The following is a 16162-nucleotide window of genomic DNA, read 5'->3' on the forward strand; positions in this document are numbered from 1 at the left end:
TTGCAGGCCAGAGCTCAGGCTAGCTGTTCTTTACTAATGGCTGTTTGAATCCCTCATAGGTTTTATGTGTTTATAAATACATTTAGGACAAATTATTCTTCCATTCAGTAAAACCATCTGTAATTATTCCCTGTAATTGCTGGGTGAGGATAAAATGAATCAACTATTAGGCTTTTACTGCTTGTGAACCGAAGTAAAGAGCAGCACATATTCTAGCCATGCTTCCAGGAAGATGTGAGCTCAGACAAAGAAAATTGTCATGGTCCTTTATTACTGATATATGAAAACTAGGCAAATCTTCCTGTACAATTAATTATTGCATTTCTAGGCCTTAGTCCAGCAAACCATTTTAAGCGGATGCTTAACTTCAAATCTGTGAGTGGTCCCAGTGAAGTTAATAAAGTCTAACTGCTTTGGCAATTGCGTGCTGTGATATTTGGAGCTTCGTCTTTATTTGGCTTATTCTGTGGAGATCATCACATTGGCAACCTGTATTAGCTTCACCTACTGTCCAGATGGTGCTTAAGGTAGAAGAGTTGTCTGTACTGTTCTGCTGCTGCACTTCTGTAACTTCCTGAAGCCCAAAGAAATACCCTTGAGGGTTATTTCTGAAGGTGACTAGACACTACGTGTATCCATACACAAGGATCCCAGTGGAGCATCTGTCTGATGACATGCCTGTTGAGTTCAAATGCAATAGGTGTTAGAGCTTAGGCATCAGCACTGATGAACAGGGTCTTTTCTCTGGTTGTTAGGAATTCATGGGTATGTCCAACAAACACTGGAAAGCTCCCATAATAGCTGTGAAACCTTCCCTCCTCTTCAAAGAACTTCAGTGAGTTACAGGACTCCAGTAACATGGATCAGTGTGGATAATCTCCATTTCATGAGGATGAAATGGAGACCCAGGAGGATGAAGTGCCCAGGACAAGCAGTGTAAGAGAAGGACACAGGACTACACGATTACACTAATCCCAGGAATGGGGAGTGTGTGCAGTCACCATCTATAGCGTTTAAACCTTAGCATGATCCCTACTGCAGACTTGGCCTGGGCTGACCAGCTCTCTCCCAGACAATGCGTGGACATGCCTTGGGGGAATATAATTCCCAAGATGTAGTGTGAGTGATGCTACAGGGTTTGGAGGTGGGAGGGGAGTGGTTATTTAGGTTTCAAGGATGTGAACCTTACTATTGGGTCTCAGGGCCAAAGGGCAGGCCAGGGTCTATTTTATTTACCAGTGCAGATCTAGCTCAGTGATTCTTATTCTGGATCCCATGGGAATGATGTGCATACGTTTTTTTGACAGAACTGGATATGTTTAAAACATTTTCAGCAGACTTTGTCTTTGATTGCTAGGTCTTAACTGGTAAAACTGACTGGTAAAGCAGTAGGAAAAAGGCTTAACGTAATGTATCCTGCTGGGCTGTCATTCAAGAGACTCAAGTTTCCAGTTCTCTTTCTGTCTGTTACTCATCATGCAACTTTGGACAAATTTTTTCCACCTCTGTATTTCTCCGGTCCTGCCTTTGTCACTGATTTGTCAGCCTGCATAAATTATAGGCATGTTATACAACGGTGTCCCTGCTTGCCTGGATACTTCCCAAATGGCTAAAGAATCAGTGGCTTCATTTTTTACACTCTTTTTCTTTTCATTTATAGCTGTTAACAATTGATGACAATTTCTGTGGCTTGGATATGAATGCCCCCTTGGGAGTATCGTCCATGGTGCGAGGGCTCCCCATTTTCACTGAGGATGGAGACAGAATGACATCTGTGATTGCCTACGTCTACAAGAACCACTCCCTGGCTTTTGTGGGCACCAAGAGTGGGAAGCTCAAGAAGGTAAGACCTAATGTGGTCCTCTAACTCAGATTTTCGTGTTCTTCTGGAGAATTGCAGTGTTGCGTTGAGCGTGAGTGCAATCCTAAGGTGCATCACCTATTTTGAGGATAGAAAATGTTCTGGTTGGCAAAAAACTGTGTTTCACCCTTGAGTCTGATGTGAGAAAGGATAAAATCCTTCTTCCAAATTGTTGTTCATAGGCAAATGAATTTTTCTGAAGTCAAACCACAGACCCAGCCACAGATGGGCTTGATGCAGTTTACATCCAACAGGTTTTTTTTTGTGTTCAGATCATCTCTAATTAAGTAGTTGATCACAGGGTATCTTTGCTTGCTGGAAAAAAAAAAATGACTGTGGCTGAAGTTTGTTAAGAAATGCTCTGGACGTATTTCTTCAGAGCAATGTGACCGGACTCTGATTTCACCACGAGCCCAGCATGGGATTAGCGGTTGCTCTGTTTAGGTCAGTCTGGGTGCTTGTACTGAAGGAAGAGCGTTTTCATCAAAAGAAAGCTATGTCTTGAACGATAATGAGCATTATGTTTATGGTTGATGCCACAGAAACCCAAATACAATAAGGCATGTATTTATGTTCCTCACTGTGCATGCTCACTAAAAATATGCCTGTTGCATGGCTGTAGCTCTGTAGTTTGCCATGTAAGGCATTAGTAGAGAGACTTGAGAGGTGGAAGCTGGGAATCATCTACCTGTGGTTTTCTCAAGGCAAAAAGAGGTATTAAAAGTGACCTTCTCATGCTAAGGATGGGCACTGTCTCCGTTTTAACCCCTCTGTGCCCATCTGACAACGTTTGTCTGAATGCTTAGCCCAGGAGTGTTGCAAAATATTGTATGTGCAAGGAGATTGTGGCTTTGCCATAATAATGGAGATGGGCGAGAAGCTGGGAAAGGAGGTTGGGCAGAGTCTTGGGGGTTGGATTGTTGTTGATTCCTCTTTGAATTATTTTTGCAAATAAAAGCTTCCAACCTGGGGAGAGGATGATGCTATGAAAAGGTGACCCACTATGGCTTGTGTATAGGATGGACAGAGCATGCAGGGGGAAGGCAGGGAGTAATTTGTTCACAGATACTTAAAGAAGCTCTGAAAACTCTGGTTTTGTTCCTCTACCCGTTTCTTCACTTAAAAAAAGAAGTCAGGGTTGTAAATTCAGATGGCGTTGCCCCTGTGCTGAAGGAGCAAGGGGAACAGGATCTTGCCCACTGGCAAATGTCTCTGGCTTTGTTCAACAGAGGAGAAGCTGCTGATGCTTTTGACAAGAGAATTATTTTTTTTTTTTTAACAGTCTATTCAGGCATGTGGAAAAGGAGCCAAATTGTTTTTTAAGCAGTTGTAATAAAAATAATCTCCTCCCCTGACTAATTAGGTTTTGCTTCCCTGTCATCTGTGATATCATAATAAACTGTTTAGTTCTCCAGTCAGTCTCTTGGGGGGAAAAATGGGGTAGCTGAGATCTGAATGGTAAATATCCAAAAGACCTAAACAGTTAAGAATGACTGCTGCTTCCCTGCACTCGCAAGTTTTTGGTTTTTCTTTTGGCTTCAGGAGAAGCAAACTCAGACATAGCTCTGTCTTTGCTTTTGCAGGTCGCGTTGCAGAACCCAAGATCTGATCCCTTTTAATAGGGGAAAATAAGAGAGAAAGCTTTTAGTGCTTTACGGAGTGTGGTTGAGAGTGGGGACAGCCTTATAGGGTAAAGAATGAGAAGAGGAGAGCTGAACTGGCTGATGTAATTTGAGAAAGCTTCCTTTTTATTCCCATTTTCCTAATGTGCTGAATATTCTGCCTGCGGTAGTTATTGCGTTGGGTCCATGTATCAGAGCAGAGCTGGAGTCTTGGGATGAAATCTTCCTCGGCTGAATAAGTTTCCACCAGAGAGGCAGAATGCAAAGCAAAACGGGGCTCCCCTGAACATGTGTGGTGGTTTTGGACCAGTTGATCCAGGCTCCTGGAAACCTTCAGTTCCTGCAGGTTCAGCCTCATCCTTGCTATGACTTTTGCAGTCACTGGCTCTCCTCCATGCACTGCCCTCATCTATGGCCCCTGAGGCTATCTGAGCTCAGGACACCAGCCTGTTTTACCCTCTGGGTACCACACAAGGCCAGTTTGGCACTCAGGATTTCATTTGACACTTCCCCTGCCAAGACTTCATGGGCCTTTTGAAGCTTTGTTTTCCATCTTGGCTCATCAATCAGGTGCTTTTGAATAGGAAGCAAGTGAAATACTGCATTGGTATTGCAACTCCAGCATAATCCATGACATTAGCATGAAGTTTGATTTATGATTTTTTAAAAAAATGACTATGGGTAAATTGGAATAAGCTTTGTAGGATTAAATGAAACTCCATGTACCAGTGGGCAAAGCACAGGAGCTGTCTTTGTTTTTTTTCTGCTTGCTGGTTCCTGTTTCTCCTGGTGCAGTGCAGCTACTTGGTCAAGCTACAGAGTAGTATTTTGGATAGCATGAAGAGAGGAGTTATGAGATTATCTTCAAGATAGCAGAATCTCCTCAGTTGTTGGAAGACTCGCTGCAAGTAATTACAAGATGGTTTTGGAGAAACTTTCCTTCTTTTTGCTGCAGTTTCAGTCTTTTTCTCTGAGTGTGTGTTTTTATATGAAAGTGGCAGACTGTACATCAGATTTTGATGTATGCAATCCATGAATACTCTGCAAAATACCCACAGTCATAAAGCAATATCTGTTAGTTGATATACAAATGTCACATATGTCAAAGGAATTTATCCAGTGGCACACACAACTGAAGTAAAATATTGTGCTTTACAGGAACATATCATTAAAATGAAAACTAGCAGCATATCAGGAATCTGCCCATGTAACCAAGACAACAAAGAGAGAAAGAAAAGGAAAAACCAAGATAGAGATAGGGTAGGAAAAGAGTGAGTGAAACAGAATGACAAGGTTGGCCTCAGCTATTTCACTGCCCCAGGCAAAATACATTTTGCAACCTTCGCTCATTCACATAGCTACATGTGCAGACCAAGGGGAAGGCACTGAATAATGCACTGTAGAAATGTGCCCTCCAATTCTGCTGGCTTGTCCACCGCACAGCCTGGCCCTGCAGAATGAAGATATAAATAGGATAAAAATGCAGAGCTACAGAAAAGAAAAATTCCCCTTGTCCCTATCTCGTGTATAGAAACCAGCACCCTTGGATTAAAGGCCTGATGTGTGCTGGTGGTGTCTTGGGGATGGAGAAGGGTGGCTCAGGATGAGTGGGTTGGGAGACAGCTGGGTTCAGTTCTTTGCTCTACCAGAAACTTCTGGTTTGCCTCCGTACCTCATTTTCTCTCCTGCAAAGAGTAGGAAATATTTTGCTTGCTCAAAGAAGCGTTGGAGAAAAGTAATGCACTAAAGATTGTGAGGTGTGTGATCATATCAAACAGCTAAACCAGACACGCTGGAAAACCAGCTCCTGACCACTTGTGGGCATTAAAGATCCTGTGGTACTTTCTAATGAGAAATATTTCATCTTGCAGTGCTTTGGTCAGATCCCAATATCTGTAATTACCTCCTGTGCTGGCCAGCCCGTGGTGGTCCCTGTGCTTCCATGCCATATTGATAAGCATTGCCACAGCTTTAGTGTACCCCAGGGTGCCCTGGTGGGCTGCTTTGGCAGAGTGAGCTCCTCTGTCCAATGGGAAGTGCTTTGAACACAACTCGTGGCTGAAAGTCAATCGGCACCTCGATTGTTTTCAGGAGATACAAAAGTCTTATTTGAGTTTAACGAATGTCTGCTTTGCCTCTCTACAAACCACTGAGAATGGGAGTTATTCCTGGGTATGTGTTTCTACAAACCACTTTGCCTTAAAACAGCCAGATGCCCAAATCCACTGGCTTTTTTTTCCTTTGCACACTCTCTCATTACACGCTTAGCTCTTCACTCCAGTGGCAGGAGAAAGCTAGAAAAGTACCCATGGAGATGGTTTGCATTGTTTTGTATGCTTGTTTTGGATTTTTTTTCTAGTCTGTCTGGCCAACTTATGTGCCACTAATACCTGTCATCACTAAGGGAGCGTAGCAGTATTCGTTATTCCTTCCCTAGGCATTTAATTTATGGGTCATTACTTTTGTGCAGATAGTTTCCAGTCATAGAAATACAACTTACCTGCTATTATTGTGTGTGTAGATGCAGGTGTAAAGGGCAATTTGAGTTTACAAATGTCAACCTGGGAACAGCCCTAGTAACTGCACTTCTAACAAAACAAAGTTCTTTGTCCATTTTGAAGTGTTTATTTGAAAATGGAGTAGTAGTAATTTACATTCATTTGAAAGTTCCCCATAAGAAACAATTTTTTTTATTCCATCAAAATATTTCACTCAAAGCCTTTTCTATGCTAAATTCCTTGCAGAGAAAGAGATTTGGCTTAAAAACTAATTCTTTCACTTTGTGGCCTGTATTTCATTTTTCATAAAATCCCATCAGTCTGAGGTCTTTGAAGGGCTTTTTAGATTTGGACTGCCGTTTGGGGTGAAGGTTTTCATTCAGATCAGACAGCTCTGAAATCTGGCCAGCACTCCCACCAGGTATCACCACTATTTAGTAGAAAATTCTCAGTATCGACCAGTTTTGTGAACTACCCTCTGGATTACCCTGAACCCTGGAGACCTTTTCTTTGGATCCGGTGACAAAACACCAGAGGGAGATTTTTAGATCTGAGAGGTCAGATTTGCAATTGTCATTTTGGCCCATCTCACAGTTGCATTGGGGAAGGCTGGCTTTCTTGGATAGATAATTGGATTGGAAAGTACAAGCTCCTGCCTGTTTCTGGCCACGTAGCTGTGGCTACCCTGTCCCATCAGCCAGCTGAGACCTCTCCTAGTTGGGTGCTACAGTGCTGTTTACAGCCCGCCTGCCTCAAAGAGGGGGTGGGAACTGCTGACAGCTATTGAAGAAGCCAGCCTGTGGCTTGGAGAAGATGCACCTTGGTCTATGGTAGTGTCAGGACTGCTTCAGTAAGGTAACCCTGAAGGACACCCAAACCTGCAGCTCTATTATCATTGCTGATTGCTATGATGGGTCCTCTCTCTACAGTCATTGCCCCCTCACATGTGGAGCAAGATCCCTTCCCGGAGCAGGGTTCATCCCATTTATCAGGAGAGAGCAGCTGAATCCTGGTGGGACTGGCAGTGCGTCAGGTCCTTCCACAAAGTTGGATTGCTCTTAAGTGCCATGAGTGGGCAACAGAAGAATGAAATAGAGTATTTCATGCAAAAATATTTAAGCAAGGTAAAAGGGTGCAAGAGATGGGCAGAGACCCACAGGTGATAGAGGTCTAGGTGGGTTGGTGATACCATGACGTACCCACATGGAGAGGAGTGTCTTGCTTTTTCTCCTCTGATACCTCCAATCCAAGGAGCTGGAGCTAATGAGAGAGCCTTGGGTTTGCCATATACAGGTTTGCAGTCTTGTGATAACTGCAGGCGAAGACAGAGATCCTCACAGTTTCTCCAGGCGAGGGGGTTTCTGAATACACACAAGATGAGAAATCCTGCTTGGTTTTGATATTCCCTGGAGGATATTCTGCTGCTGACAGCTCCGTGTGAGTGTCAGCAGGGAAACGGCTTCCTTCTCCTTCCCTCTGCTGCTTTGAAAGAGTCAGGTTTTTTAAACTTTATTTTTTTTCCCCAACTGTTTGGCAAGTGGACTTGACTGCTCTGAAAACATGCTGTAGAGGCTCTTGCTCCTGCTGGGAAGTTGGTTACTGCAAGAGGGGCTTATTCGCCCTGGCTTCTTCTCACAGCTTCCTAAATCAGCGGGAGGCCAAGTGCTTCACTCACTCGTGATGGAGCGATACCACTTCCCATCTGTATTCAACGTCTGTGAAGGTTGCAGTTGTCACTGTCCTACATTGATATACGGTCCCTCTTTGAGAGGTCGTTGCCAGCTTAGATGTCTGAAGATTAGTTCAGTTTTCTGGCTGAAGCTTTTGTAAAGCTGTGATTTTGGTAGCTGTGGTGTACTTGGCACTTGATGCTCATGTTGGGTGTACTAGCAGGCAGCCCTGAAATGGGTGGTGATGGGAATCTATGTGGACATTGGGCAGTGACACCCATTTGTACTGGAAGTGGTGTAAAAGTCATTGGCTGGTGATACTGGAGTCTGACATCACCTAAAAGTATTGGGTGATCGCATACTGTCTCCACGGGTGATATCAAAGATGTAGGACTTGTGCATTCTGGTCACAGGCTCCTGTGCTGTGCTGTCTCTCTTCCCTTGCTGCCTTATGAGTGGGTGGGCATCTTCCTGTTGTGCTTCACCTTGCACCAGCTAAAGGTCAAATTAGGTGGCAGCAGGTTCCCCTGTGCATCCGTTCATCACAGAGCTGTGGTCAGTTGGGAGTACCTGGCTGAGCAGCAGGGCTGCCATTCAGAGGGACCTAGAGAGGATGGAGCTATGGGGTTGACAGGAACTCATTTAAGAAGTGTGAAGTCCTGCACCTAGAAAAGAGCGACCTCTTGAAATGATTCAGGCTGAGGACTGCCTCGCTGGAGAGCAACTCTCCTGAAAAGGACTTGGGGATCCTGATAGACAGCAAGTTGCACATGAGCCATTGGTGTGCCAGTGCAGAAAAAGGGACCAAAAACATCCTCAGCTATACAAATAGGGGCACTGCTAGTAGATTGAGGGGAAGGTGATTGTCTTGAACAAATATCTAGATACTGTGCCCAGTTTTAGGCCCCTCAGTACAAAAAAGACATTGAACAACCAGAGCAAGTTTAGGAGAGGGTGAAGATATTGTCCAGGAGCTGGAGAACCTGCCCTGAGAGGAGAGGATGAGAGAAATGAACTTATGCAAGCTGGGAAAGAGAAAGCTTGGAGGGACCTAACAGCACATTCCCATGCCTATAAGGAGGTTATTGAGAAGATGGAGACACGCTCTTCACATGTGAGTGGTGGGAGGATGTGAGACAGCAGGCATAAGTTAACATAAGAGCACTTCCAACTGGACATAAGGAAAAATTTTTTCCCACGAGGACAGACAAACACTGAAATGGTTTTCCCATGAAGGCTGTGCACTTTACGTTCTTGGAGATTTTCAAGGCCTGAATGGACCCTTCCACCCTGTGATCCATCCTCTACTGCAAAACCCCAGGCCCTAAACCACATCAGAGGGCCTGTATCCAGACTCTGCTGTTGAACTGGTGCAGCTGACACTTGTCTGAAATACCCAACTCCATCACCATAGGCGGGTGCTTTGCCTCTCACACCGCTCATTTCCATTGCTTTGCCTTTTCCAGCCACAACTTCTCAGTGTAGCACACTGCAGTTAGCTTGTTGCAGTATCTAACTGCAGTAAGAAAACTTTTTTTTTTTTCCTGCTAGGAAGGTTGCAGTTCCCAGTTGTTAGAGCCTGCTTTTTGGCAGGGAGCAATTAATTTTCCATGTCTCTCCCTCAAGTACCCCTCTCTGCTTTCTGACTACTCAGCAATCTCCATGCTGGTGCACAGAGTTTGGCTGAGCTGTGCTTTTGCTGGGTGCCTTGTGTACATGCGTTGCATGTTGCTCTTTTTTTTTTTTTTTTGGAGGTTCTGGTTTAAGGTGCCTCAAAGTCTTGTCAGAGATAGCATCTTGTGACCAGGCAATGAGACTTGCAAATGACTGTTCAATCCCTCCAGATGCAGTTTGTACTTCAAAGTCCAGAGGCACTTGCTGGCTGCTGCCATGCATTCTGCATTGGTGGTGTTGTACCATCCATTTTTTTTTCCGACTCCAAGAGAAAGAGTGGGCTCCAGCGGACCCATTGCAACAGGGAAGGCAGCAGGTTGTACCATCATCTCTTCAAACTCTTTCTTTAAGAAACTGCAGCTTGAATCTGACAGGTTTCCAGTTGCAAACTGGAGCTGGATTTCCCCACAGTGGGCTGAGGATACATGCTGTGCAGGCAGGGGGATGTTAGTGACAAAAGCAGACAGAAAGGGACAGATAACAATATCCTGCTGCAGGTTACCTTGCTGAAACCTATGGGTCCTGCAGCCTCCCAGGGGACAGTTTGCAATGATTCTAGTTGTCACTTGCCTTGTCACAGCAGGTGATTTCCTGCATGGTGTCAGTAGCTCTGTGCAAGACATGTGGAGTATTCAGGCTGCAGTACCTGGCATGGCTGTGCTGTTGATGGAAACCATGCGGGGTTGGGATACAAGGAAAAGCAGATCCCACCTCATCCCCCCTGATGTATGTACTTCTCTTTGTCCCTCTGTTCCCCAAGAAGTGCTCTGAATGGGACATTAGGTGGTCAGCTTTAGTCTTCACCTGCTACTTCTGCTCTCCAGGGTGACAAAGAGACTATTTAACTCCCTATACACTCCAGCTAATGCCCGGACAGATGCCCAGCCAAAATGGCTCTTGTCATTCCTTCCTCCTCTCTATCCCTTTCCCTTTTGACTGGGATAATGACTTTTCAGGGAGCCCTTGAAGTGCCTCTTGCATCTGCCTTTGATTTGAATGCCTCTTGCCTGCTGACCCTTCTTACGGGAAGTCGGCTTAAGTGCGGTTCTCCTAATTAGTTTTGCTTTAATTTAATCTTTTGAAATAATTTTATCAAAAAGAGGAAACCTTCTACTCACTCCCTCATTTTATCGGCTTGTTTTCATGCATGGTCTCTGGGTTTATTTCTCTGTTTCCCTTGTCTCTAGATAGGACATCATTTGCATATTTGATTAAGCTCCATATGTTATCAGGGAGCCAGTTGAAAGAACAGCAAGTCCCTGATAAGGCACTGTGCATCCGTCTCTTCCTTTCACCATCCTCCACTCTATCCCCCTCACCATCCTGCAGCCATATCTGTGCCCAAAATCACCTCTGCAGTCTGTCTCACCTCTTCCTTCTCCCTTTGGCCAGATGACTGATCTCTGGTTCAGCCGCAGATAGACGTTAATGTAGACATCACAATTTGACAGCTCCTGTCTTTAGGAAGGAAGCAGAAAGGGTGCAGAAGATGGGAACTGAGCGCTGATGAAGATGTAAACCATGACAACGAGGTCCAGAGTCAGTTCCCTGCTCTCTCTGAAGCCCTTCACAGGATCCCATTGTGCCTAGGGGGTATGAAAGCTGCTTGTTCCCACTGTTCACTCATTACGTTGTCCAAGGCTTTGTTGAGAGTCTCAGATGGACTATTTGCTGTAGTCTGGACTGACACTTTTAGCTCACCTCCCAGGTGCTAGAAATGACTGCTGTGCAGAGACAACAGAGTAGGGGCAGAGTGGCTGAAAACAGAATAGCCATGGATGAAGAATTTTCAAATGTATTTTAAAATGTGCATACATATATGTGTGTGCATGCAACAAATATTGCTCAAAAGTTTAAACTCATGTCTTTGAGGCTTTGTTCTCTGGCTATTGCTCTGTGAAAACAATTTGCCTTAAATAATTTCCCCAGACCACCTCTAGGAACCCTTTAATTTCAAATAAGTTGTGGATACCCCTGAGGAAATGTAGGGAAATTCTTAGTTTAACAGTAACTTTCTCCTCCCCACTGCTGATGTTTAAGCTGAGGGAGGCTTTGCTCAGTTTCTGACCCATAGCTGGGAATTTCTGGGGGTGATCAGAAGCCCAATTCCTGGCTTGGCAAAGGCAGGGTGGGTTTGTAACAACACACAAAAGTAGTGTGATTAGCCGTGCTACTGGAGTTGGAGAAGGGACTGCAGCTTACATATTCAAAAAGAGCCTTTCCCTCAACTGACTTCCAAAGCGTAGGAACAAGAGATTTGATTTATGAGCCAGCTCTTAATTAAAGGCAAAAAGAAATGTGATTCCCTTCATTAGGAAAAGTGACTTTGGGCTTGAGCTAATTTGGGGAGCCTCTCTCCACCTCTCCCCTGCACATACCCAGACTCCCCGGCATGCAGCAGCCCCTTGGCATCAGCATGGTAGCTGCAGACCCCTGTTAGGGGGCTTTAAACATCATCTGCATATCCACCACTTGTGAATGCTGCTGATGGTGGTTGTGATGCCAAGAGAAGAAGAAAGCAGAAATAAAATCCACACACACCCCCCGTTCCTCTCCAACTTGATCTCTTCCCCTCGTGCTTCTTTCATTTTTTTTTAATGACTTTGGCTTGCTATGCTTCATCATCTCTCTCTCATTTCGCCTTGGTGGCAGCCTGGCTTGAGAGTAATCAAGCTTTGATGGATTGCTGGTTGTTGGACTCATGTATGTGAAGCTTGAGGGGGGGAAGCATGAGAGAGTTGTACTGGTTTTTGTAAACCCCAACCCATATAGTGTCTGCAGAAGTGAAGACGTGTGTTGCTATGCAGGATTCAGGGATCTGTTCCTGCTTGGTCTGACACTTGTCCTTTTTTTTTTTTTTTTTTTTTCCTTTTCCAAAACCCTGTCAGTAGCCTTTCACCTCTCCTAAATGAAACCGTATGGAAGAACTGCAAGTTCCTGGCCCTTTCTGAAATTAGAAAAGCTATCATTGCTGGGTGAGGGGTAGAAATATGGACTGAAAGTTAGACCAGCACAATTAATCAAAGCTGTGGTTCCAGCAAAGTCCCCCAGGGATGTTGTGCTCAGGGTGACCAGAAAGCATCTTGCTAGTGCTGATATCAGCAGCTAACCCTATAGATTTGACTGCAACCTGATGGTGTCAAATCTAGGTTAATGTCAATAATGCTTTTTTCATGAACTTGGCTCTGCCATCACTTGGGTTTCTTCATACTGGCCAGTGTTACCCCAGCTATGGCCCCAAGGATGATCATTCATCTCCTAAATTAAAAGGGGTTGAGTTGGAGTGGTATTGCAATGCAAGATCCCAAAAGGATATAGATGTGCTAACTGGGTTGGTATCTGTACTTGACTAGAGACAACAGGACTGTGTTAAGAGAGAGATCTCTTCCATGGGACATGTCCCACGGAAAATTACTCCTGGTAAGAGTTGTAATGGCATCAAATATGTGCCAATGTCTCCAAGCTGGGATCCCCCTTGGTGCAGTGAGCCTGGAAGTGTGTGTTAGAAGCAAGTTGAGCACTCCCAGGCTCTAATGGGAGGTGGGTTGGGACCCAGGGGGTGCCAAGAGGAGCAAAGTCTAGAAAGGAAAGTTGAGAGCCAGTCATCTGTGGGTTTCAGCTCTGGTTACACTCTGTTGTGCTGAACGTGTTCTGTTGATGATTCACAGGGCTGGGTCACTTTGGATAACAAAACATGAACTCCTAAGGGACTTCGGTGGGGTTTGGAAGCTTTGCTGATGGTTGTTTTTCTAGCTGATGTGGTACGTTGGCAAAGGACCCCAGCATACTGTTGTGTCTATGGCATCCTGGAAATGCAAACCGCTGTTTCTTACTGCCAGCCGTGCTGGTATCCCACCCTGCTGGGATGCTCATGGCTGTGGTCTGGAGTCATCTTTCCTTTTGACTTCTTGTAACTTTTTCTTTTTTTTTTTTTTTTGAACTGAGGCTGGCAATAAATTCCAGCAATGTCAGGGGAAAGGTTATCACTGAGACCGGCAGAGACCTCGTCATAATAATTTTTCAGAACCGTTCTGATGAAATCTAATTAAACATAGCGATGGGCACTGTGCAAATCTCCCCGTGTTTGCCTCATTTGTCATATGGTTGATTAAGGCTGGGTTATCGGGGGGAGTTTATGACTTGTGATATCTGCTGGGGTGGATGTGGTTTTGCACACTACAGGCACTTTGATCTTTTCCCCACTGCTTACAAGTTTCTGTGGGTTTCTCTTGGATTTCATACGCAATTGATTTATCTCCTTGGGGTCTAAGGGAACATATTGATGATAGAGCTAACCTGAGCGATAAGGACATGTCATGCATCCTAATGCATTTCTCCTCCCCTTCGGAGAGCACCTCTGTGATAGGGAAGTGATAGGACCTTGGCATCCTGTTAGGTCTGAGTATTCGTCTGTCCCTTATAATGAGAATAACCCATTCTGCTGATTTCTTACAGAGTGGAGAAAATTTTACAAAAAGAATAAATAAAAAAAAACCAAACAGACCTGTGCCACATCAAAACTGATTGCTTCTCACTTCTCTTTTTCAACAAAACAAACCAGCCTCAAACTCTGGAAGTTTTATGATCTATGAAATGACAACTTGTGGTTATTTGACCTCCTCACTTCCCCTTTTCTCCTTTTTTTTTTTTTTGTTTAATTATCTCTCTTCTTACAGGTATTTCTACTGTGAGAGAGAAAAGTCAAAATCTTTTGATGCTTTCAAGCCCTTTCTCCCCCTTGTGACGATGTAAATTAATTCCCAAAATCCCACCTAAATTCCGAATTTTTAGCTAATTTACTATTCACGGAGAAGAAGAAAATGTTTCCAAATTTGTACCTCTCTGTTTTGCTTGCACGTCTATCTTAGCATGCAGTATATGGAGAGGTGCAAGATCTTATGAGAATGCTGCATTTAGGCTCTTTGTTAAACTTCTTCTGCCAGGTTAGCATTTTTGTCTGCTTGGAAGCTGGAGAATTGAACTCACCTGGGAGCCGCAGTAGTGAAATAAATTATCATAATATAGTGGGAAAATAAAAGATTTTAGGATGGTGAGTAGTGCGGGGCTGCCCTGGTGTATTGCGTCTGTTCATTTAGAGATGTAATATGACTTTGGGCTGCATGACTGAGATATTCTTATTTTGAGGGAAGAGGGCTGCTTGGGCTGGGGGAACGCAGGCAAATATGACACCTAAATACTGAAAGTCCCAAATGCATCCTGGCCCTAAATGTTAGTAGCAATAACAGAAAGCTAAAGCTGAGCTTCGATTGTTAATTCATGATTTTTAAGCCAGTCTCTCATTTGTAGGGGAATCTGACTTTTTTAGAGGACTGGTGGTGCTGTGAAGCAGTGATGGGGGGGCAAGAGATTAAAAGACCTGTTGCAATTAGTATTGCAACACTCTGGCTTTCAAAAATTGTCAGCATAATGCATGTATGTGCAGATGTAGGACCATTCACCAAGGTGTTTTGTGCCCTACTGTGCTGAAAAGGATTTGTCTTTAGGGGAAACTGCGAGGGGGGGTCTGAGCTCAACCTGTCCTGCAAAGCTCTGAGCAGGCCCAGGTTACAATGGGGCAACAATCAACAGGACCTGAATAACCACAAACTCATTACACTATTGTCTGCCAGTGCTTAAGATATCAGCATGGATATTATGGGTTTTTTTTCCCCCCTGGGTTTTCATCTTGATCATGCTTTGCAGCCCCTGCCTGTCTCCTGCTGTGTGATGTAGCCCAGGCTGCTGCCGTGCTGCTTTCTTCCCTGTTAAGGAAATCTCAGGCACTTTCCTCTTAAAGCTCACACTGACATTGTCATGGAAGTGCTGCCCTTCTCCTTGCTGCAGAAGGCAAGCCCTGCTAGGAAAGATGATATCACTGGCACTAAATATACACCAGCCATCAGGCCCCTTGTCCGTGCCAGGGATGCTCTGGCAGACTCTGACGTGACTTATTTTCTATGTTTTGTCAATTCTGTCGGTGTCAGGTGATTTCATTAACCGCTCTTTAGTTGCTTGCAAAGACCCTAGCTATTATTTGTTTGTTTTCACTTTCCTGATGGAAACATCTGCAAAGAGACCACCAGCACTTCCTTTCTCCAAGATGCACAAATCAGCCTTGTCACCCAGTTTCCAAACCTACTTCTGTAATTTTTTTTAATTTTTTTTTTTTTTTTTTTGATAGAGCTGCAAGGTTTGGAATTAGAGTCAAATTCCCAGAAAGTTCAGTTTCAGGGTTTCAGTCTAGTGTGCTGTGGTGGGATTTGGGGGATCTCAGTTAAGTTCCCTGTGTGCCACCAGCTCTCTGGGTGATCTTGGACTTATCTATCCAATCTCCCTATTTCTCCTGCTGTAAAAGAAGAAGAGGGGAGTGGGAAGAGGATGTTTGGGAAAGGACTGAGTTCCTCCTCAGACATTGTCTGGACTGGGGATGGGGTCTTGACAAGGTTTGCTCCATATGTGTTTGCTGGGATAGTCAGTGTATGTTGCTCCTGGATCTTCCTCACATCTGCTGCATTTTGTGGACAGCATATGACCCTATTTCCTCTGCAGTTTTGTTATCTGGTTCACTTCTTCCAATAGTTACCTTGCCTGAGTGTCCTTTGCCCTCACCCTTTAGGGTATTTCAGGTTTCCCTCTTCCATCTCCTTCATTCCTTACCCATAAATAGCTTGCTTCAAACCTCCACAGTTTTGTTACTGCTGGCTGGCCCTTTGGCCTTGTTCATCTGGAGTGTCCATCTACGGTTTGATCTGAGCATCACACTAAAATGTAAGAAACCTGAGTTCAGTTTCCTGCTCTGCTGCTGACTTTTATGGACCCACCTTTTGGGTGGGGATC

The 16162-nt window shown here is 44.4% G+C and overlaps 1 protein-coding gene across 1 annotated transcript in view; it reads left to right on the forward strand.

The window, feature by feature from the left end:
- The window catches only part of PLXNA4 (plexin A4), a 429280-nt gene that overhangs the window by 19205 nt on the left and 393913 nt on the right, over positions 1–16162 (forward strand). The window contains exon 2 of the mRNA XM_074869684.1: positions 1661–1843. Coding sequence (XP_074725785.1) covers positions 1661–1843 — 183 coding nt within the window. The remainder of the gene's footprint in view (positions 1–1660; positions 1844–16162) is intronic.

Source organism: Strix uralensis, chromosome 5, assembly GCF_047716275.1.
Source record: "Strix uralensis isolate ZFMK-TIS-50842 chromosome 5, bStrUra1, whole genome shotgun sequence".
Taxonomy (NCBI): Eukaryota; Metazoa; Chordata; class Aves; order Strigiformes; family Strigidae; genus Strix; species Strix uralensis.